This window comes from Leguminivora glycinivorella, chromosome 21, assembly GCF_023078275.1.
Source record: "Leguminivora glycinivorella isolate SPB_JAAS2020 chromosome 21, LegGlyc_1.1, whole genome shotgun sequence".
NCBI classification, from domain to species: Eukaryota; Metazoa; Arthropoda; class Insecta; order Lepidoptera; family Tortricidae; genus Leguminivora; species Leguminivora glycinivorella.
In genome coordinates this window covers 8,985,245-9,003,103 of record NC_062991.1, presented here as the reverse complement: position 1 = coordinate 9,003,103, position 17,859 = coordinate 8,985,245, and the positions used below count along the sequence as shown (strand labels likewise).

Here is a 17,859-nt window from a genome sequence, read left to right as displayed (position 1 = left end):
TATTTTGTTTTGTTTTTTTATCAGTTCAGAGATTTTTAAAAACACTTCTATTAATAAAATAAAAGACACTCTTTGTTGCGACTTTCAATCCGGAGGTCGAGGGTTCGAACCCCGGCTCGTACCCATGAGTTTTTTGGAACTTATGTGCGAAATGTCATTTGATATTTGCCAGTCGCTTTTTGGTGAAGGAAAACATCGTAAGGAAACCGGACAATCCTAATAAGGCCTAGTTACCCTTCGGGTTGGAAGGTCAGATGGCAGTCGCTTTCGTAAAAACTAGTGCCTACGCCAAATCTTGGGATTAGTTGTCAAAAGCGGACCCCAGGCTCCCATGAGCCGTGGCAAATGCCGGGATAACGCAAGGAGGATGAAAGTATCAAGTTTAACAATATATATGACACGACCTTAAAGTACAGACAATAAACTTCTGAATACATATTTTTGATGCTTTTCCTGTATTCATTGTTGCTGTCTGTACCTAGTTCAAATTATCACTTTAATTTGTTATTTGAAATTTCTGTTCACAATTGCGGAATACTCCATACATATACATACAAACGTCCACCCCCCATTTTAGGGTAGTGGGGGGTTAGAAAGAGACAAAAAGTACCCTGTGTCACTTTCCATGCCTTCAACTATCTCCACTTAAAAAATCACGTCAATTCGTCGCTCCGTTTTGCCGTGAAAGACGGTCAAACAAACAGACACACAGACACTTTCCCATTTATAATATTAGTGTATAAAGAAAGATGGTTAAGATATGGCTTGAATGTTTACTTTTTTTACGTAGATTTTTGGCTCCCGTGTGGTGACAGGTTAAGAACTACACCTCTTTTCTCCCGTGGGTGTCATAGAAGTCGACTGGGGATACGGGTTCAATTGTGGGGTGAGCGATGGGACCTATTGGTTTTTTTTTTCAAAACCTTAATTGCTAAGAGTGGCTCTGAAACTTCAGAAGTTTAATGTGTTCTACATATCCCTTTGGGAATTGTTAGTTTATGTTTATTTATATTTAGGACATCCACACTCTAAAGATTGCTTGATTTTAGCATAAATATCAGACCGGTGTTATCAGTTATGATATGAAGATTAAAAATCAGGATTTGGGATTTACAGATTCTATAATTTTGTTGTTTTTTTTTCCTTATGAAACTGTGTTTGAAATAGTCTATTACTAAACACTTTCCAATAACTATGTTATATTTTTTATCTATCTATGAAATATTTTTTATCTATATTGTAATCAAAACAAATGATAAGTGATAACAAACCCATTTTATTATATTTGTATTTAGTTTGCATTAATAGTGTAAAACAAAATATTGCAACATATAAAATGATGGCGGTTCGTAACCCTTGATGTAAATACAACATTACTGACCTTTGTAACACATATTGCCTTTCTAATACTTACATAACGTATCTGTATACACAGCATTATCAATGTATTACTTTCTGCACTAGTGAGTAGAGTGGCTCTTCATATATGACGTGCGGTGACGCTCACGATAATATCTCTTTCGTAGCTATCTATCTCTATCGCTCTTGCCTATTAGCGCGATAGAGCTAGACTACATTTCTGCGGCGTTTCGGTCGCGTTTCGCATCGCAGAAATGCCATTCGGCTATGAGGCCTGACGTGCGATGACGTAGCAGGCGTACCCGAAGGCCTACCGCGAGACACGAAGTTCGAATTTTTTTTTTTTATTATTTAGAACACAAACAGTCGTAATATACATCATACATAGGTGTAGTACATGGTGTACCTACAAAAAAAAAACTGAAAGTAATACAAATAGACCTGGAGGTTCATAAAATACATACGAAGTTAACCTAAACAGTAGGTAGTTATAAAACAGCGTAGTACATAGTATAATAAATACAACGTAGTTCAAAAATAATAACCGAATATTAACCGTATGGCGACCGGTCTGGCCTAGCGGGTAATGACCGTGTCTGCTAAGCCGCGGTCATAGGTTCGAATCTCGGTAAGGGCATTTGTGTGAATGAATAGATTTATTTGTCAATAGTGGGTTTAAAAAACACACGATGAGCACAGATATTAGTTCCCGAGTCATGGATGTTTTCTATGTGTATTAAGTATATTTGTATTTTGTATATAATATTATAAAATTCGTTGTCTGAGTGTCCTTTACAAGCCTTCTTGAGCTTATCATGGAACTTAGTCAGTAAATTATAGTGGTAAGAATGTCCTATTTATAATATTTTTCCCCTCACTAGCTCGGAAACACGTGTTTTGTCCTTTAATACCAGCGGGTAAAAACGCATTTTATACACTAGTGGGTAAAGTAATTTGACCTTGAATAAAGTCAAATTAACTGCTTTAAAATTGATAGAAGTAGGTGAATCTAGTAATAAAGATGATTTACCACCTGTGGAACTACTGGAAGCAGTGATAAACGCATTTTTTGCGTTGTAGTTTCCTCGCTATAGTGAGGGGAAAAGTTTTGTGTTACACTCGGATGCAAATGCATTTTACTTCTCGTGTGTTAAAAAACTCGCAAGTTCAGGATTCTATTCTCGAACCACTCGCTTCGCCCGTGGTTCAACTATAGAATCCTTTCACTTGCTCGTTTTTCAATTCCACACTCGGCGTTAAAATACAACTTTGCCCCCTTGTATAACAAATAACTATTATTTATTTATCTATCGTATCTTCATATTTATGCCATGACTCGTGGTAGGCTTTCTTATGAATAGTAATAGATATAGTTATTAAATTTTGATAAGTGTGCTAGTTACAAATAGTTCCGCAATTAATCAGATTCTAGTTGGAAATTGGACATATACAAAATCCGATTGGATTATGTGTAGGAAATTGAACTTATTCAAAACAAAACAATTTTGTTTAATACAACATACATACATAATGGTGATATATTTTCCTTTAAATATTAGATTTTAGTTTTTTTTTTTACTTTTAAAACCTATGAAAACATGTGACATGCAATAACTAAGTCTGATAAAATTATAGGTTACTTTTTTGTTCCTAATTCTTAAAAAGTAAACTGAAGTACATATAACCTTCTTGAACTTAAAATTCTTGTTGACCTCTGACAGAAAAATCTCTTTTTCTACTTGTCGACTGTAATCTGTCAATTAGGACACCACAGACTAAACTATAAGTGCTAACTTTTCTGTGGTGGATACTCTATGGCAGTTCCGACTCAATTATAATAAGCTCATTATAGTTGACTTTAGTTAACTGTAATAATTTCAAAAATAGAACTTCATACAATTTCTATACTAATTTGCGATACCTGGCAAATTTTCCTGCATCTGAAACACATTTTTTTTTATCTGTCGCGTTATCGGCCAATCAGAGACGGTTATTACAAACAATTGGTTGCTAGGTAATTCGATGTTGATACAACGGTGAACGACTCTATTAACATTAATTTTAACTTGCATGAATGATGATATTTCCGTCCATTTATGATGAAGATGATGACTCGTAGAAAAAGTATTGTATACAATAGTGATATAATTAAGCTTTTCACTCTCGTACCAACGTACAACATGGTACTCGACTGAAAAGCTTTGTATTATATCACGATTGTATAAAATACTATTTCAGTACAGATGGTTCTTTTTACGCACAAGTGCGAGAAGTGGTTCATTTCTTGTCAGGTAGAAACTTCGGAGGGTCATCTGTACTGAAAAACTTCGTACGATACACGTGCGAAAAGAAAATTCGTAACTGTGTTGATTTAAAACACGACCGAACTTCCTTTTTTTTCGCACTTATATCGTAATGTACTATTTTTCCTCGCATTTAATGTTTCTTTTTTTCAATTGCAGGCTGCGTTTAAATCCAGTGAGCGAACGTTCCTTTCTTCGACGGGAGACACGGAACTTTCGGCTAGCGGGTCTAGGATGTCAGTTTTGAATCAGAGCGGGGAAGAACAGGTAATGTAGCCTTGACTGGTCAGTCACCAAAGACAAACATAACTCCGTATAGACAGATAGTCTAACGCCGTGTCTTACGTGGGCGACGGTCGCGCAACCGTCGCGCAACCGTCGCGCGACCGTCGCCGTCGCGTCTCATACTTCCATCTCGATAAGGTTTGATTTTGTATGCGTCGCATCGCCGTCGCGCGACCGTCGCCCACGCAAGCCACGGCGTAAGAAATAACTCACACTCCCGACTACAAACAAAAAACCGTTTATCCTTTTCCATCACACCAATACGTCGGAAAGGGACAAACGAACTTTATCGGCTTGATAACTTTAGAGTACGTTTATGAATAAGGGGGACAGTGCATAAATCTATCATATTTTCTGAGAAACGTTCGCATTTGTCGTGCCAAAGTAAAGTTAGTAGTTCTTGTACAGTCAAGTGCAAAAATACGTATCGATTTTATCCGCTCAAAAATATGTACCGAGACCTTATTCCGCCGACATAAAGTGCTATGGGACATATTTTTGATAAGTTGTACGCACCCATATTTTTACACTTGACTGTACTGAGCCCACAGACCAACCCCTATAGACATCCATTACAAGACGACTCGCGGTCGCCAGCCTTCCTAGTATTTGCACTGATATAAGCGCGGGCGCTTGCCGTGCCCGATCAGTATCGACCAAGTAACAGACCCGAAAGCAGCGCGTGTTTTTCGCACTAAAAAATTGGAAAAGGGTATTTTGATGCCTTAAAGATGTCCACCTGTAGTGTGAAATGGTGTGGAAAGGTAACAAGAAGCTCAAATTTAAAAACAGACGGCATTACATTCCACAAATAAGTCATATTTATAATTTATTCAATAGGTCAACTTACATTGGCCACTTACGCGTCAGTAGAGGGACAGTCATACTTCTGTCCCTTTTCATCTGGCGCGACTGCCCGCCGTCCTTGAAACGGCCAATCACAGCGCGCTTAACACATTCCCCGCCCGCTCCTCGCACCCCAAACACTGGTGACTCGTATCGCGAACAAAATATACAAGATTGCCACTCTATAGGAGGTTCTCTGTGACTGAGCCTGACTGAAGTAGCATGACACGTCGTACGTGAGTTTCCGTGAAAATATGAAGGAAAAACATTTCCCATTACATCTGTATAATGATTGTAGGTATGATAACAAGGTCCGCTTAATACCCTTACCCTACTAGCTTTTGCCCGTGGCTTCGCTCGCGTTAAATTCCAAAATTGTGGAATGCTCCATACAAACTTCTACCCCCCATTTTAGGCAAGTGGGGGGTTAGAAAGAGACAAAAAGTAGCCTATGTCACTCTCCATCCCTTCAACTCCCCAACCCTCCTTGGAACTTGTACACTCCTTTTTGCTGTGTACTTAACACAGCAAAAGGGAATGTACAAGTTTCTAATGGGGTGGCAACACGCATGTGACACTGTTTGCGTTGCATGCGTTCATAGGTTACGGCGACCGCTTTCCATCAGGCGGACCGTATGCTTGTTTACCACCGACGTAGTATATAAAAAAAAAAAACTATTTCCACTTAAAAAACCCCGTCAAATCGTCTCTCCGTTTTGCCGCGAAAGACGGACAAACAAACAGACACGCACACTTTCCAATTTATTATATATAGTATGGAGTATGGATACGTACTTCCCTTACGCATATAGCCAATAATGTAACTCGCGAGTGTGTTCGTAATATTGACGTCTCGTGACGTCATGGGCAGTACTCAACTGCTTTGTTCGTCATAGGCTATTTGTAACTTATAATATAATGGATATAAATACAAAGATACATACATATGTCTTTGTTAAATTTACTGTTATACTGCATCGCAATGCATAACAGCCGTAACAACTAATGCAAAATTCATTTTTTTTTTTAAATGTTTTGTTAATAAGTTCTAAATTATGCTGGTTCAAAGTTTTAATATTTACATGGCTCCGTTTTACAGAAGGGTCATTAACCCATAAATGCATAGTGATGTATATATGCATCATGCATTTGTGACTCTATTGACAGCATGTCAAAGTTTAAATTTAAATAAATCTTTGTCAAGGTCATGCATTTAAGGGTTAAGCTACAAATTCCAACAGAAACTGATATAAAGTATGATTTCCATCATAAAAGCGTTCTTATTGCACGTTGTTCATCATCATCGCATACGAACATATACTAATCTACAAAAATACAATAATGTAAACTGGGTGACAGTTTCAACTAATCAAAATATTTTCCATGTCTTGTACTATTAACCTTTAAATGCATGACCATGCACCTTGACAAAGATTCATTCCAATTTGAATTTTGACATGCTGTCAAGTTGTCAACAGAGTCAAAAATGTATGATGCATATCGTCACTACTTTGAAAACAAACTTGTATCTTCTTCTGTAAATGAAGAGAAAAATGTATTACGTATGTATGGAATGCATATAGACTTACTATGTTTTGTCTTTGAGGAGCAGTGTGAGATACGAGAATTTTTCAAAGTAGTGACGATATACATATACATCTCATACTATGCATTTAAAGGTTAAATTACAGCTTGGCCAAAAAGGGTGGAAAATGTAACGAATTTTTTATCATAGGAACAAACAAAACGGTTTACGTAAACGGTGGGATTCCTATTATTTTGTGGTCTTTTTTGGCAAGCTGTAAAATGCCTTATACCTTATACCAGTGGATACGTATGGCACTTAACAGTTTAAAACGTGGGAAATATTACGATTAATTGAAAATTGCCCCCTTGTGCCTTAATTATATTTTTCTTTCCCAACAATAACAATTGTTTCTTAAGATAAAGCACAAAAAAAGTCATAGTAGTTATGTTTATGTCAATAGGTACATTTCATATAGTATGAGATAATAATTTCTTATCAAAAAATCCAGCTATAATTACGTATCATATTTAAAGTACCTATAACAACATTTCTGATATTGTTAGTATGCAATTGATTGTCAATGTTATGAACTTAGTGTACCTATTAATAATAAAGTAATTGTTGGCAGTAGTATTAATAGCGTTGTTTATATATATTAGTATAATATACTTTTGTTTAGTACATAATAAGAAAGCACGTGTTAAAATATTTGCATAACTCACACTACGAAAATGTGGGTAATAGGTACCAAAACTGTGTTTACAAAGAAGCCATTCCCGTGGGTTTCTTTTTTTAACCCATAAAGCCTGCGGCGGTAGTGGAAGGCCTAAGAAAAGATGGATGGATTGTGTGAACCATGATATGAGAGTGAAAGGTGTTAGTATGGAGATGACGGCTGATAGAGAGGAATGGAGGAGAAAAATCTGCTGCGCCAACCCCAAATAATGGGAACAGGGCAAGAGAATGATGATGATGAAAGTTTGCGGCGGTAGCATGGTCGGGTTCTAGCCTGTCTTACGCTCCGACATACCTACAGTCTAGCAAAAAAGTAGAATTAGTAGAAAGGACCATGGGCAGAAATGTCCCCACCCACCAACAGAAATGAAACATGTCTCATTTAATAGATCTTAGCAACCTGATGATTTTTTACTATGACGAGGATCGCCATATGTATGGGGGTTTCTTGGAAAACCGTGTTTTGTTTTTACATATTTTTTGCTCATTTCATTGAAAGTTTTTGTTTTTTTATTATACTAGTTGATTGATAAACAAGCATGCGGGGCTGCGTGATGGTAAACAGTCACCGCAGCCTATAGACGGATGTAACAACTCATTCTGTCCTAAATATATATTTGTGAAGTATGTAACATAATATTTTTTCAACCTTCTCTTTGTAACTTTCAATGAGATGAGCAAAAAATATGTACAAAAACAAAACACGGTTTCCAAGAAAACCCCATACATAGGGCGATTCTCGTCATAGTAAAAAATCATCAGTTTGCCAAGATCTATTAAATGAGACATGTTTCATTTCTGTTGGTGGGTGGGGACAGTGCCCATACAAATTTGCCCATGGTCCTTTAAAATTAAAAAGTAGCAACATCAAAGTATCGCCCCGTTTTCCTACACACATTGTTTTGAAAGAGACTATACTACAATGTTGCCACTTTTTAATTTCCACTCTTTTTTGCCAGCTTCTACTTGTGTGTTTGTAAATGTAAGGTGACAGTATATACAAACGAGACCATAAATGTGAGCGTGTTTAGTAAAACGTCCTACTTTGTGTCGATTTCTATAAAGCCGTTGTGTCAGTTTATTCATGTAAAGATACAAGCAAATCTTGTCTTTATGGATGGCTCAGTGAGACGTTTTACTAAACACAAATATTTTCATTGTTTACTTGACAAATTCATTAGATACATTATAATTTAAAGTAATGTTTTATTTACAGGTGGAATGTCCACTATGCATGGAGCCATTGGAGGTGGACGATCTCCACTTCTACCCGTGCACATGTGGATACCAAGTAAGTTCTCGTTCCTTTTTAGGGTTCCGTAGTCAACTAGGAACCCTTATAGTTTCGCCATGTCTGCCCGTCCGTCCGTCCGTCCGTCCGCGGATAATCTCAGTGACCGTTAGCACTAGAAAGCTGAAATTTGGTACCAATATGGGGCCGTCCATAAATTACGTCATCGATTTTTTCAGATTTTAGACCCCCCCCTATAATCATCCTATCGTCATATCTTAATGACCCCCCCCCCCTTCTCCCAAAATTGACGTCATTACCATGCGAGCGCAGGCCGCAGGTCCGCAGCGGTGGCGGTGCGCGCCAAAGACAAAGGAAGCCGACTTTGTTTAAACAGCGCCGATTTCTTTTATTCGCCGAGTCGCCGCCAATCTTCGTTTAATAAACACAGTGTCGCATACAAACTATTTTCATAGGTACGATGTTATTTATAGTTTAAAAAAATAATGTAGACATGCCTTGACCTTGTAATAAATAAATAAATAAATAATGAGTTCAATAATTAATACCATTAAATACTTGCAAAATATCACAAGAACATTATCTTTCCTTAGTATGAGACATGTATTTAAGTATAAGTATAGTATTTATGTACTTTTATTAATTATGTAATGTTGTAGTTATTATTTAAGTATTGTGTTTATTATCAATACATAGTATAAAACAAAGTAGCTTTCGCTGTCTGTCCCTATGTATGCTTAGATCTTTAAAACTACGCAACGGATTTTGATGCGGTTTTTTTAAATAGATAGACTGATTCTTAAAGAAGGTTTATATGTATAATACATTTAAGTACCACGGGCGAAGCCGGGGCGGGCAGCTAGTATTATATGTAATATTATTGTTAGAGTATTTTATCTGTAGTTATTACTGTATTTGTGTACATCTATGTTGCATTACTTATGTATGTTTATTATGAGTTATTTTAGTATTGTATGCGCCTTAGCCGCCTCTCACATTTGCAGTCTCACTTACTAGGTGTGCTGGAAGAAATTTCTTTTTAGAAATAATCTTTTTGTACGTCAAAAATAAACTATAAATAAATAAATAAGAATAACGTCAATTTCGAAACACACCCCCCCCCCCATCTATCATTTACCCCCTAATTTAGAATGACGTAATTTATGGACGGCCCCTATGTATATCAATCATGCCTATAAAGTGCAAAAATAAAAAGTGAAAAAAAATGTTTTATTAGGGTAACACGTAAAGTGGGGAGTGTTTTTTTTTTTTTCATTGCAATCCTAACGTGTGATATATTTTTGGATAGGTATTTAAAAATGAATAAGGGTTTACTAAAATCGTTTTTTGGTAATATTCATTCGGAAATAATCGCTCCTAAAGGAAAAAAAGTGTGTGTGTGTCCCCCCCCCCTCTAACTTTTGAACCATATGTTTAAAAAATATGAAAAAAATCACAAAAGTAGAACTTTATAAAGACTTTCTAGGAAAATTATTTTGAACTTGATAGGTTCAGTAGTTTTTGAGAAAAATACGGAAAACTACGGAACCCTACACTGAGCGTGGCCCGACACGCTCTTGGCCGGTTTTTATTTTTGCTTGAATAAGTGTGAACGAGCGTGAGTAAGAACTCTGGTGGTCTACCAAAGAAGGCAATCCTTTGTACCGTACATAATCCCCAGGGGCGTATTTACCCTATGGTACAGATTATTAATAAGTTACTAACGAAACAGATGCTTCACTTGCCCGCAAAACGACAAATACATACGCTTTATTTAACGTAAAAAAAGGAAGCGTCCCAAATTTATTTTTTCCACTTCCTTACCATTTTTCAAATTTCAAATTATTACTGTACAGCGGTTAGAAAGAGGAAAGTATGCAAAATAATAGAAAATCTTGGGATGAACCATTTTTTGGTCCCTTATTTTTTGTCCTAGATCGAATCGCGATTCTGAGTAGGAAAAACATAAAATTTACCTACCTTAGAAAAAATATTTTTGGTGATTGTTCTCGCGAAAATGCCCATATATGAGATTTGTGTTAGGTAGACAAAGGTATTTGTTATTGCGTAAAAATTAACTAGATAGTTTAAGCCTTTCACTATGATCTAAACAAACCTCCCGTAATATTTAAGTGGTGTTTGCAGATTATTTTGAGTACCTCACTTATCCCGATTTCGTCTTTAACACAACCAAAACTACTCTCTAGGTACGCTTAAGTCGTAAATAAAAGTATTATGCAGCAATAAAACTACAACAAAAGAAACGTTTCTTATCAAACAGTTCGCGTGTCGCTCTCGCATATTTGTCATATTTGTATGGACATAAAAGGACTGACCCCGATGCGTCATGCGAGACACTTGAGTTGTGTAGGCGAAACTGATTTAAACAGGGTTTTTCTGGTAAAGACAAAATGCTTTATTACTTTCCGATGTGATTTGAAAAAGTATTTTTAGTTACGGTACTTATTGAGATACACATTACACAAGTTATTATTGCGCAGCTCAGGAGTAGAAGGGCATAAGTGTTTTGCGTAAACGGACGCACTTTTTTTTCCTTTAGGAGCGGTTACATCCTTTTACAGCTGAGCTGTGTTAGACCTCACCTCACTCCTTTTTTATTAAGGTAGGGTTTTTAACCCCTCTTTAAGAAATTTCGTGGCTGAGCGCATTGAATATTGACATTTAGTTTAAATATTAATCGTAATTAAAGAAAAAACAATCTTTATTACCAAAACATAGAAACCATTATCCAAATCCACAGCGCAGGCTTCGTCAAACGCGTAGGTACAAAATAGCATCCGCAACAAACTTCGTCCAAACTACATCACTAATAATCAGGGAGCGTACTTTTCATGCCGATGACATTAATCTGACGTCACGCTCCATATAGGGTGATCCCAAATAGTTTTATTGTAAATTATTAATCTTTAGTCGTCAATCATTTTAATCGTATACAAATTACTTCAAATACAGTACCCCATTTACATGTGGCATAAATAATACCTACTTAAAATGTGAAACGTGAATAAAATTATTTGATTTGTTTTTATAAATAAATTTAATTAAATAGTATTGTTAACATCACATTACAATAAATACGTAGAAAAGAGAATCTCTCTCTAACGTAAAGCACACCATCCTTCTTGCATTCATTACCATGCAAAGAAATTCATAACTTAAAATGATTGATGACTAATGATTAATAATTAACAATAAAATAATTTGTGATCACCCTATATGGAGCGTGACGTCAAATTGATGTCATCGGCACGAAAAGTACGCTAATAATCCACCACATGCTTCGTCAAAAGTACATGTACATGATAAAATCCGCAACAAGCTTTGTCCAAACCCCTAGCAATACCTACACGCTCCCATTAATCCCAAAAATACTGGCTGCATTACCGCGCTGCACTGCCAACGATATTTGCTGGACCAGGTATGAGCCAGCCCGTGGACCTCGCTCTCTTAACCGCAGCCCCAGGCTTTTAATAAAAGTTTTCGCCTCAGTACACCAGGGGCCACCGGTTTCTACCGCAACCGGGACAAATCGTAATTTAATTTATATTTTCTGACATTCATATAACTGCCTGTTTTTGTGTATGCCATACGATTAAATAAACTTTGAGAAACCCTACTTTGTTTGATCACTTTTGCTACCCCTATTTATTCCTATTGAAATTATCTAAAAGGATAACTTGTAATAAAATGTTATATTTTTTGTGTCCAAAGAAACATATTTAACATTTTTTATTGTCAGGTGTAATCTAGTATCAATTAGTGTGTATAAAAGAGTGTGATTGTTACAGATATGCCGGTTTTGCTGGAATCGAATCCGGGAAGGCGAGAATGGCCTCTGTCCGGCCTGTCGGAAGGCCTACCCGGAGAACCCGGCAGACTTCACCCCGCTCAGTCAAGAGCAGGTAATGTTAACCTCAAGCAAAGACGTACACAAGGTGCCCATGAGGACACAGAATATTTTTAACAGCTTTTTCCTGATCCCATTATAAGACTAAAATGCCATATGAACTATTCTGGGTTTCGCCTAGTTTCAAAGTTATTACACAATGAAAAAAAAAACTTGTTACTCGTTACAAAAGGCTTTTTTTAACGGCGTTGATGCCATTATGGAGAATAGTCTCACTATTATCATTGATAGATGTCAAAAAGTGAGAAGTAAAACTTACCAAAATGAGATTTTTAGAAAAAAAAATGTTTAAACTCATTTTAAGTGCCAGTTTTTAGGGTTCCGTAGTCAACTAGGAACCCTTATAGTTTCGCCATGTCTGTCTGTCCGTCCGTCCGTCCGCGGATAATCTCAGTAACCGTTAGCACTAGAAAGCTGAAATTTGGTACCAATATGTATATCAATCACGCCGACAAAGTGGTAAAATAAAAAGTGGAAAAAATGTTTTGTTACGGTACCCCCCCTACATATAAAGTGGAACTGATTTTTTTTTTCATTCCAACCCCAACGTGTGATATATTGTTGGATAGGTATTTAAAAATGAATAAGGGTTTACTACAATCGTTTTTTGATAATATTAATATTTTCGGAAATAATAGCTCATAAAGGAAAAAAAAGTGTGTCCCCCCCCTCTAACTTTTGAACCATATGTTTAAAAAATATGAAAAAAATCACAAAAGTAGAACTTTATAAAGACTTTCTAGGAAAATTGTTTTCAACTTGATAGCTTTAGTATTTTTTGAGAAAAATACGGAAAACTACGGAACCCTACACTGAGCGTGGCCCGACACGCTCTTGGCCTGTTTTTTTATGAGTAACGTAATTCTTATGTAAAAATTAATTGAAAAATTAGTAAATTATACAAAATAAATTTGCACAGTATAACGACGGTGAAGTAACAAGAACTCCTAAGTACAGGTCGATTACAAAGATATGTATAACTTTTCCACCTTATTACAATGCAATAAGGTGAAAAAGTGGATACATATCTCTGTAGTCGACTGTACTTAGGAGTTCTTGTTACTTCACCGTCGATACTTATCGACGGTGAAGTAACAAGAACTCGCAGGTCACGCAGGTTTTATGCAAAAGTATGCTACTTAGCATACTTTTGCATAAAACCTGCGTGACTCAGGGGACCGTAACCATGGCAATAACAGTCAAGAAAAAGTTTATTCACCTCAGTACATCTTGCACTGAGACTGACTAAAATAGCATGCTATTGCATGACTGAAATAGCATGTCATGAGTTCATGACACGTTCGTACGTTTCCGTAAGCTGCGACCCACACTCAGGCGACGCACGTCGTAAGACGCGGAACGGACGTCAGCGCCGCGCCGCCCAAGTGTATTTTAAAAAACGTCTCCTCAGTAGGTACATTTTGTATAGGAAGGACGTAAGACGCGTTCTAAGCCTGAGTGTGCATAGTCCCTAACAATACGAAGGCAAATCTTTTCGTACATCTGTAATAGTACATTGTGCAACAAGGGGAGGAACTTGAATATAACTAACGAGAGTGAGTTAAATCGCGACGGCTTGCCGGAGCGATTTAAAGACTCGAGTTTGTAATATTCATACTCCCCGAGTTACATACAATGTTTTTCATCACACTTGCAATATAAAAACCGGCCAAGAGCGTGTCGGGCCACGCTCAGTGTAGGGTTCCGTAGTTTTTCGTATTTTTATCAAAAACTACTGAACCTATCAAGTTCAAAATAATTTTCCTAGAAAGTCTTTATAAAGTTCTACTTTTATGATTTTTTTCATATTTTTTAAACATATGGTTCAAAAGTTAGGGGGGGGGGACGCACTTTTTTTCCTTTAGGAGCGATTATTTCCGAAAATATCAATATTATCAAAAAACGATCTTAGTAAACTCTTATTCATTTTATTATTTTTAAAATCGGGACTTAATCGCGTATAACTACATATTAAACTGACCTCCAACGTTTCAAGGACGGCGTTGTCCCCGTGGTCTCGGAGAAGACTGGCTTGAAATGACATCAACACCTTCTGACAGCCGCGCGAGTTTTTCGAACTACCCGCACTTGGTTTTGATTATCAACTTGAACTGTTTGCGCACTAGGGATGTTACTCTGTCGACATACAACACTGACGATATTTGATTTAACGACTGTCGATATTATTTTCGGCTTACACTTATTAATGACAGGATTCCATGTGGATGAGATCCTAAAACCTTCGTCCCGATTGAAATTGCGATGTTTTTTGATTTCAATGGCTTCACGCACTTTTCTACTGTAGAAATGGCGTTCCGTGGAAAGGACTTTAGGGTCATGTAGTTCGATCCAGTGGTTTGGCCCTGACTCTAACAAATGTTCAGCCACGGCAGACTTGTTGACCTGACGATTTTTCACAGCCGCGATGTGCTCCTTTACCCTTTCTTCTATGGTGCGCTTAGTTTCTCCAATGTAGGAGCTACCACAACTGCAATCAATTTTATAAACGCCAGGTGATTGAAACGGTATAACGTCCTTAGGTGATCTTAGGCTTCCTGCAACTTTGGATAATGGCGTGTACACCGTCTTTATAGAGTACTTTCCAAGTACTGTACCAACCTTATCCGTCACACCTTTAACATACGGCAGAAATGCCGGTTGTCTGGACACCTCAGGACGTTTCCCCCTTGCCTTCCGTCTAGGTTGCCACTTTTTATTCTTGTACCCGTTCCTTCTAAGCACCTCCTGAATATGTGACAACTCATCCTTCAAATATTCAGGGTCACACAGATCATACGCTCTATTCACCAGCGATGAGACAACTGACTGCAGGTGGCGCGGGTGGTGGTGAGAAAGGGCATTCAAATAACTGTCAGTGTGCGTAGGCTTTCTGTAAACAGTGTGAGTTAGGGTTCCGTCCATTCGACCAATCACTTTCACGTCTAAGAATGGCAAACTGCGCTGTGATTCTAATTCGTACGTAAACTTAGTCCTTGGATGAATAGAATTAAGATATTGGAGAAGTTGCTCCACCTCCTGCTTACCACCCTTCATAATACAGAAAACATCATCCACATATCGCTTCCACAACTTCACTGCCCAAGGCTGCAGATCTACACTGGCCTCGATATGCTCCATCCAGATGTTTGCCAGAACCGGTGCCACAGGACTACCCATGGCAACCCCATCAATCTGGAGGTAATGTTGGTAATGTCTGGAGGTGTTGTTGTGTTGTTGTGACGGGGACAACGCCGTCCTTGAAACGTTGGAGGTCAGTTTAATATGTAGCTATACGCGATTAAGTCCCGATTTTAAAAATAATGATGTGTAATAATCGTGAAAGTTTAAATCAGTGTCTTATTCATTTTTAAATACCTATCCAACAATATATCACACGTTGGGGTTGGAATGAAAAAAAATATCAGCCCCCACTTTACATGTAGGGGGGGTACCCTAACAAAACATTTTTTTCCATTTTTTATTTTTGCACTTTGTTGGCGTGATTGCTATACATATTGGTACCAAATTTCAGCTTTCTAGTGCTTAAGGTTACTGAGATTATCCGCGGACGGACGGACGGACGGACGGACGGACAGACAGACATGGCGAAACTATAAGGGTTCCTAGTTGACTACGGAACCCTAAAAATATGTAAAAAGATAAAAATAATAATAATATGGTACTAGAAATTTCATAACTTCCTTGGGAGAACGAAGAAAGTAGAAAAATTCTATAACTCATGCTCCGCCTGAGTCACGAAATCATATTTAGTGTGCGAGTGTGATGAAAACTAAGTTATTGCCTTTATACTCTTAGGTAGCAGCAATAAAGACGGAAAAGAAGGCGCGCGAGCAAAAGCGGCGGAACAAGACCCTGGAGTCGCGGCGAGCGCTCGCGAACGTGCGCGTCGTGCAGAACAACCTCGTGTTCGTCGTGGGGCTGCCCGTGCGGCTCGCGGATCCCGAGGTATGTGGAGACCCTCTTATGTTGCGGTCTGTTAGTATACAAAAGCGGCGGAACAAGACCCTGGAGTCGCGGCAAGCGCTCGCGAACGTGCGCGTCGTGCAGAACAACCTCGTGTTCGTCGTGGGTCTGCCCGTGCGGCTCGCGGATCCCGAGGTATGTGGAGACCCTCTTATGTTGCGGTCTGTTAGTATACAAAAGCGGCGGAACAAGACCCTGGAGTCGCGGCAAGCGCTCGCGAACGTGCGCGTCGTGCAGAACAACCTCGTGTTCGTCGTGGGTCTGCCCGTGCGGCTCGCGGATCCCGAGGTATGTGGAGACCCTCTTATGTTGCGGTCTGTTAGTATACAAAAGCGGCGGAACAAGACCCTGGAGTCGCGGCGAGCGCTCGCGAACGTGCGCGTCGTGCATAAACCTCGTGTTCATCGTGTTATGTGGAGAGTGTCTTACTTAATGTGTCGATCCCGAACCGGCAGGATCGTAGGATGGGTGTCGTACTTTAGAACCCTGGCCTATTTCATTCGGATTGGAAAGTAAACAAGAGGAATACCGAAAAACCTACTCTCAATATGTTTGATTTCTTGCCAAAAATAATTATAATTTTCATTTGATAATTTTTAATATAACACTTTAAGTTCTCGCGTTTTGTTGGTACACATTTTTTAAGGACACACACCTAGTGCCACCTGGCCGAAACGTTGGATAAAAGGTAATAATGTTATTTTATCGCGCTCGACCCGTGTGTGTGTCTTTAAAAAATGGATTATTTTCGTTTTAGTTCGTTTTCACATTATCCGATCCGATATCGGGTATCGGAAGGACTTCAATAGAAAAAATGGTGGATAATAGCCCGGTGGATCTCTATACCAATTTGACACCTGACGGTTGGTTGCGTAATCTGGATGTCAACTTATAATATTAATTGTCTGCAAATATACGCCATACGCTTAAATAATAAATAGAAAAAATTCAAGATGGCGCCTGTAATGTATGGGATATCGGTCCGACATCCGATATCGGATCGAATAATGTGAAAACGCACTTAGATTAATAGTACAGTTTAATACCTAGTAGTCTTTTATATGTAGTAGGTTTGAGAAATAAAGAGAACAGGTGCTACAAATCAACTAAAAGTTTTAATTCTGTGTTTTGTTTGATTTCAGATCCTAAAAAGACAGGAGTACTTTGGCAAATATGGCAAAATTCACAAAGTAGTTATAAACCAAAGTACAACGTATGCAGGTTCACAGGTAAGCAACCCAATAACAACTATCATTTGAGGAGTATCTTTTCAAAAGGACTTGTTTCTATAACAGAGGTTATTTTTATCTATGTCTTCCTAGAGAAATAAACCTTGTTGACTTATAGAAATAAGTCCTTTTGCAAAGACACTCCTCATTTTGTTTTATTTATTTTGGTTCTCGTAACAGTTGGTTTATATAACCCCCATGTGCGTCAGTTGCCGCTCGGTTGGTGGGTAGAATAAGGCCTGCTGTCACCCAAATACAAACGACATAACAGAATTAATTGATTTCTATAAGGACTTCCGGTTGGGACGCCATCATAGCGGTTTCGTGTCGTGAATAATTTATTTTTCTTTTACTCATTAATGTTGTTTAAAGTGTAATATTGATAGCGTATTATGCAGTAAACTAATGGT

The 17,859-nt window shown here is 38.0% G+C and overlaps 1 protein-coding gene across 2 annotated transcripts in view; it reads left to right on the top strand.

Annotated features, from left to right (window-relative positions):
* Positions 1-17,859, top strand: part of LOC125237445 — a 44,594-nt gene that overhangs the window by 7,649 nt on the left and 19,086 nt on the right. For both annotated transcript variants that reach the window (XM_048144518.1, XM_048144519.1), the window contains exons 2-6: positions 3,822-3,929; positions 8,273-8,347; positions 12,118-12,231; positions 16,053-16,202; positions 17,363-17,449. In XM_048144518.1, the coding sequence (XP_048000475.1) occupies positions 3,897-3,929; positions 8,273-8,347; positions 12,118-12,231; positions 16,053-16,202; positions 17,363-17,449 (459 nt within the window). In that variant the 5' untranslated portion in view covers positions 3,822-3,896. The remainder of the gene's footprint in view (positions 1-3,821; positions 3,930-8,272; positions 8,348-12,117; positions 12,232-16,052; positions 16,203-17,362; positions 17,450-17,859) is intronic.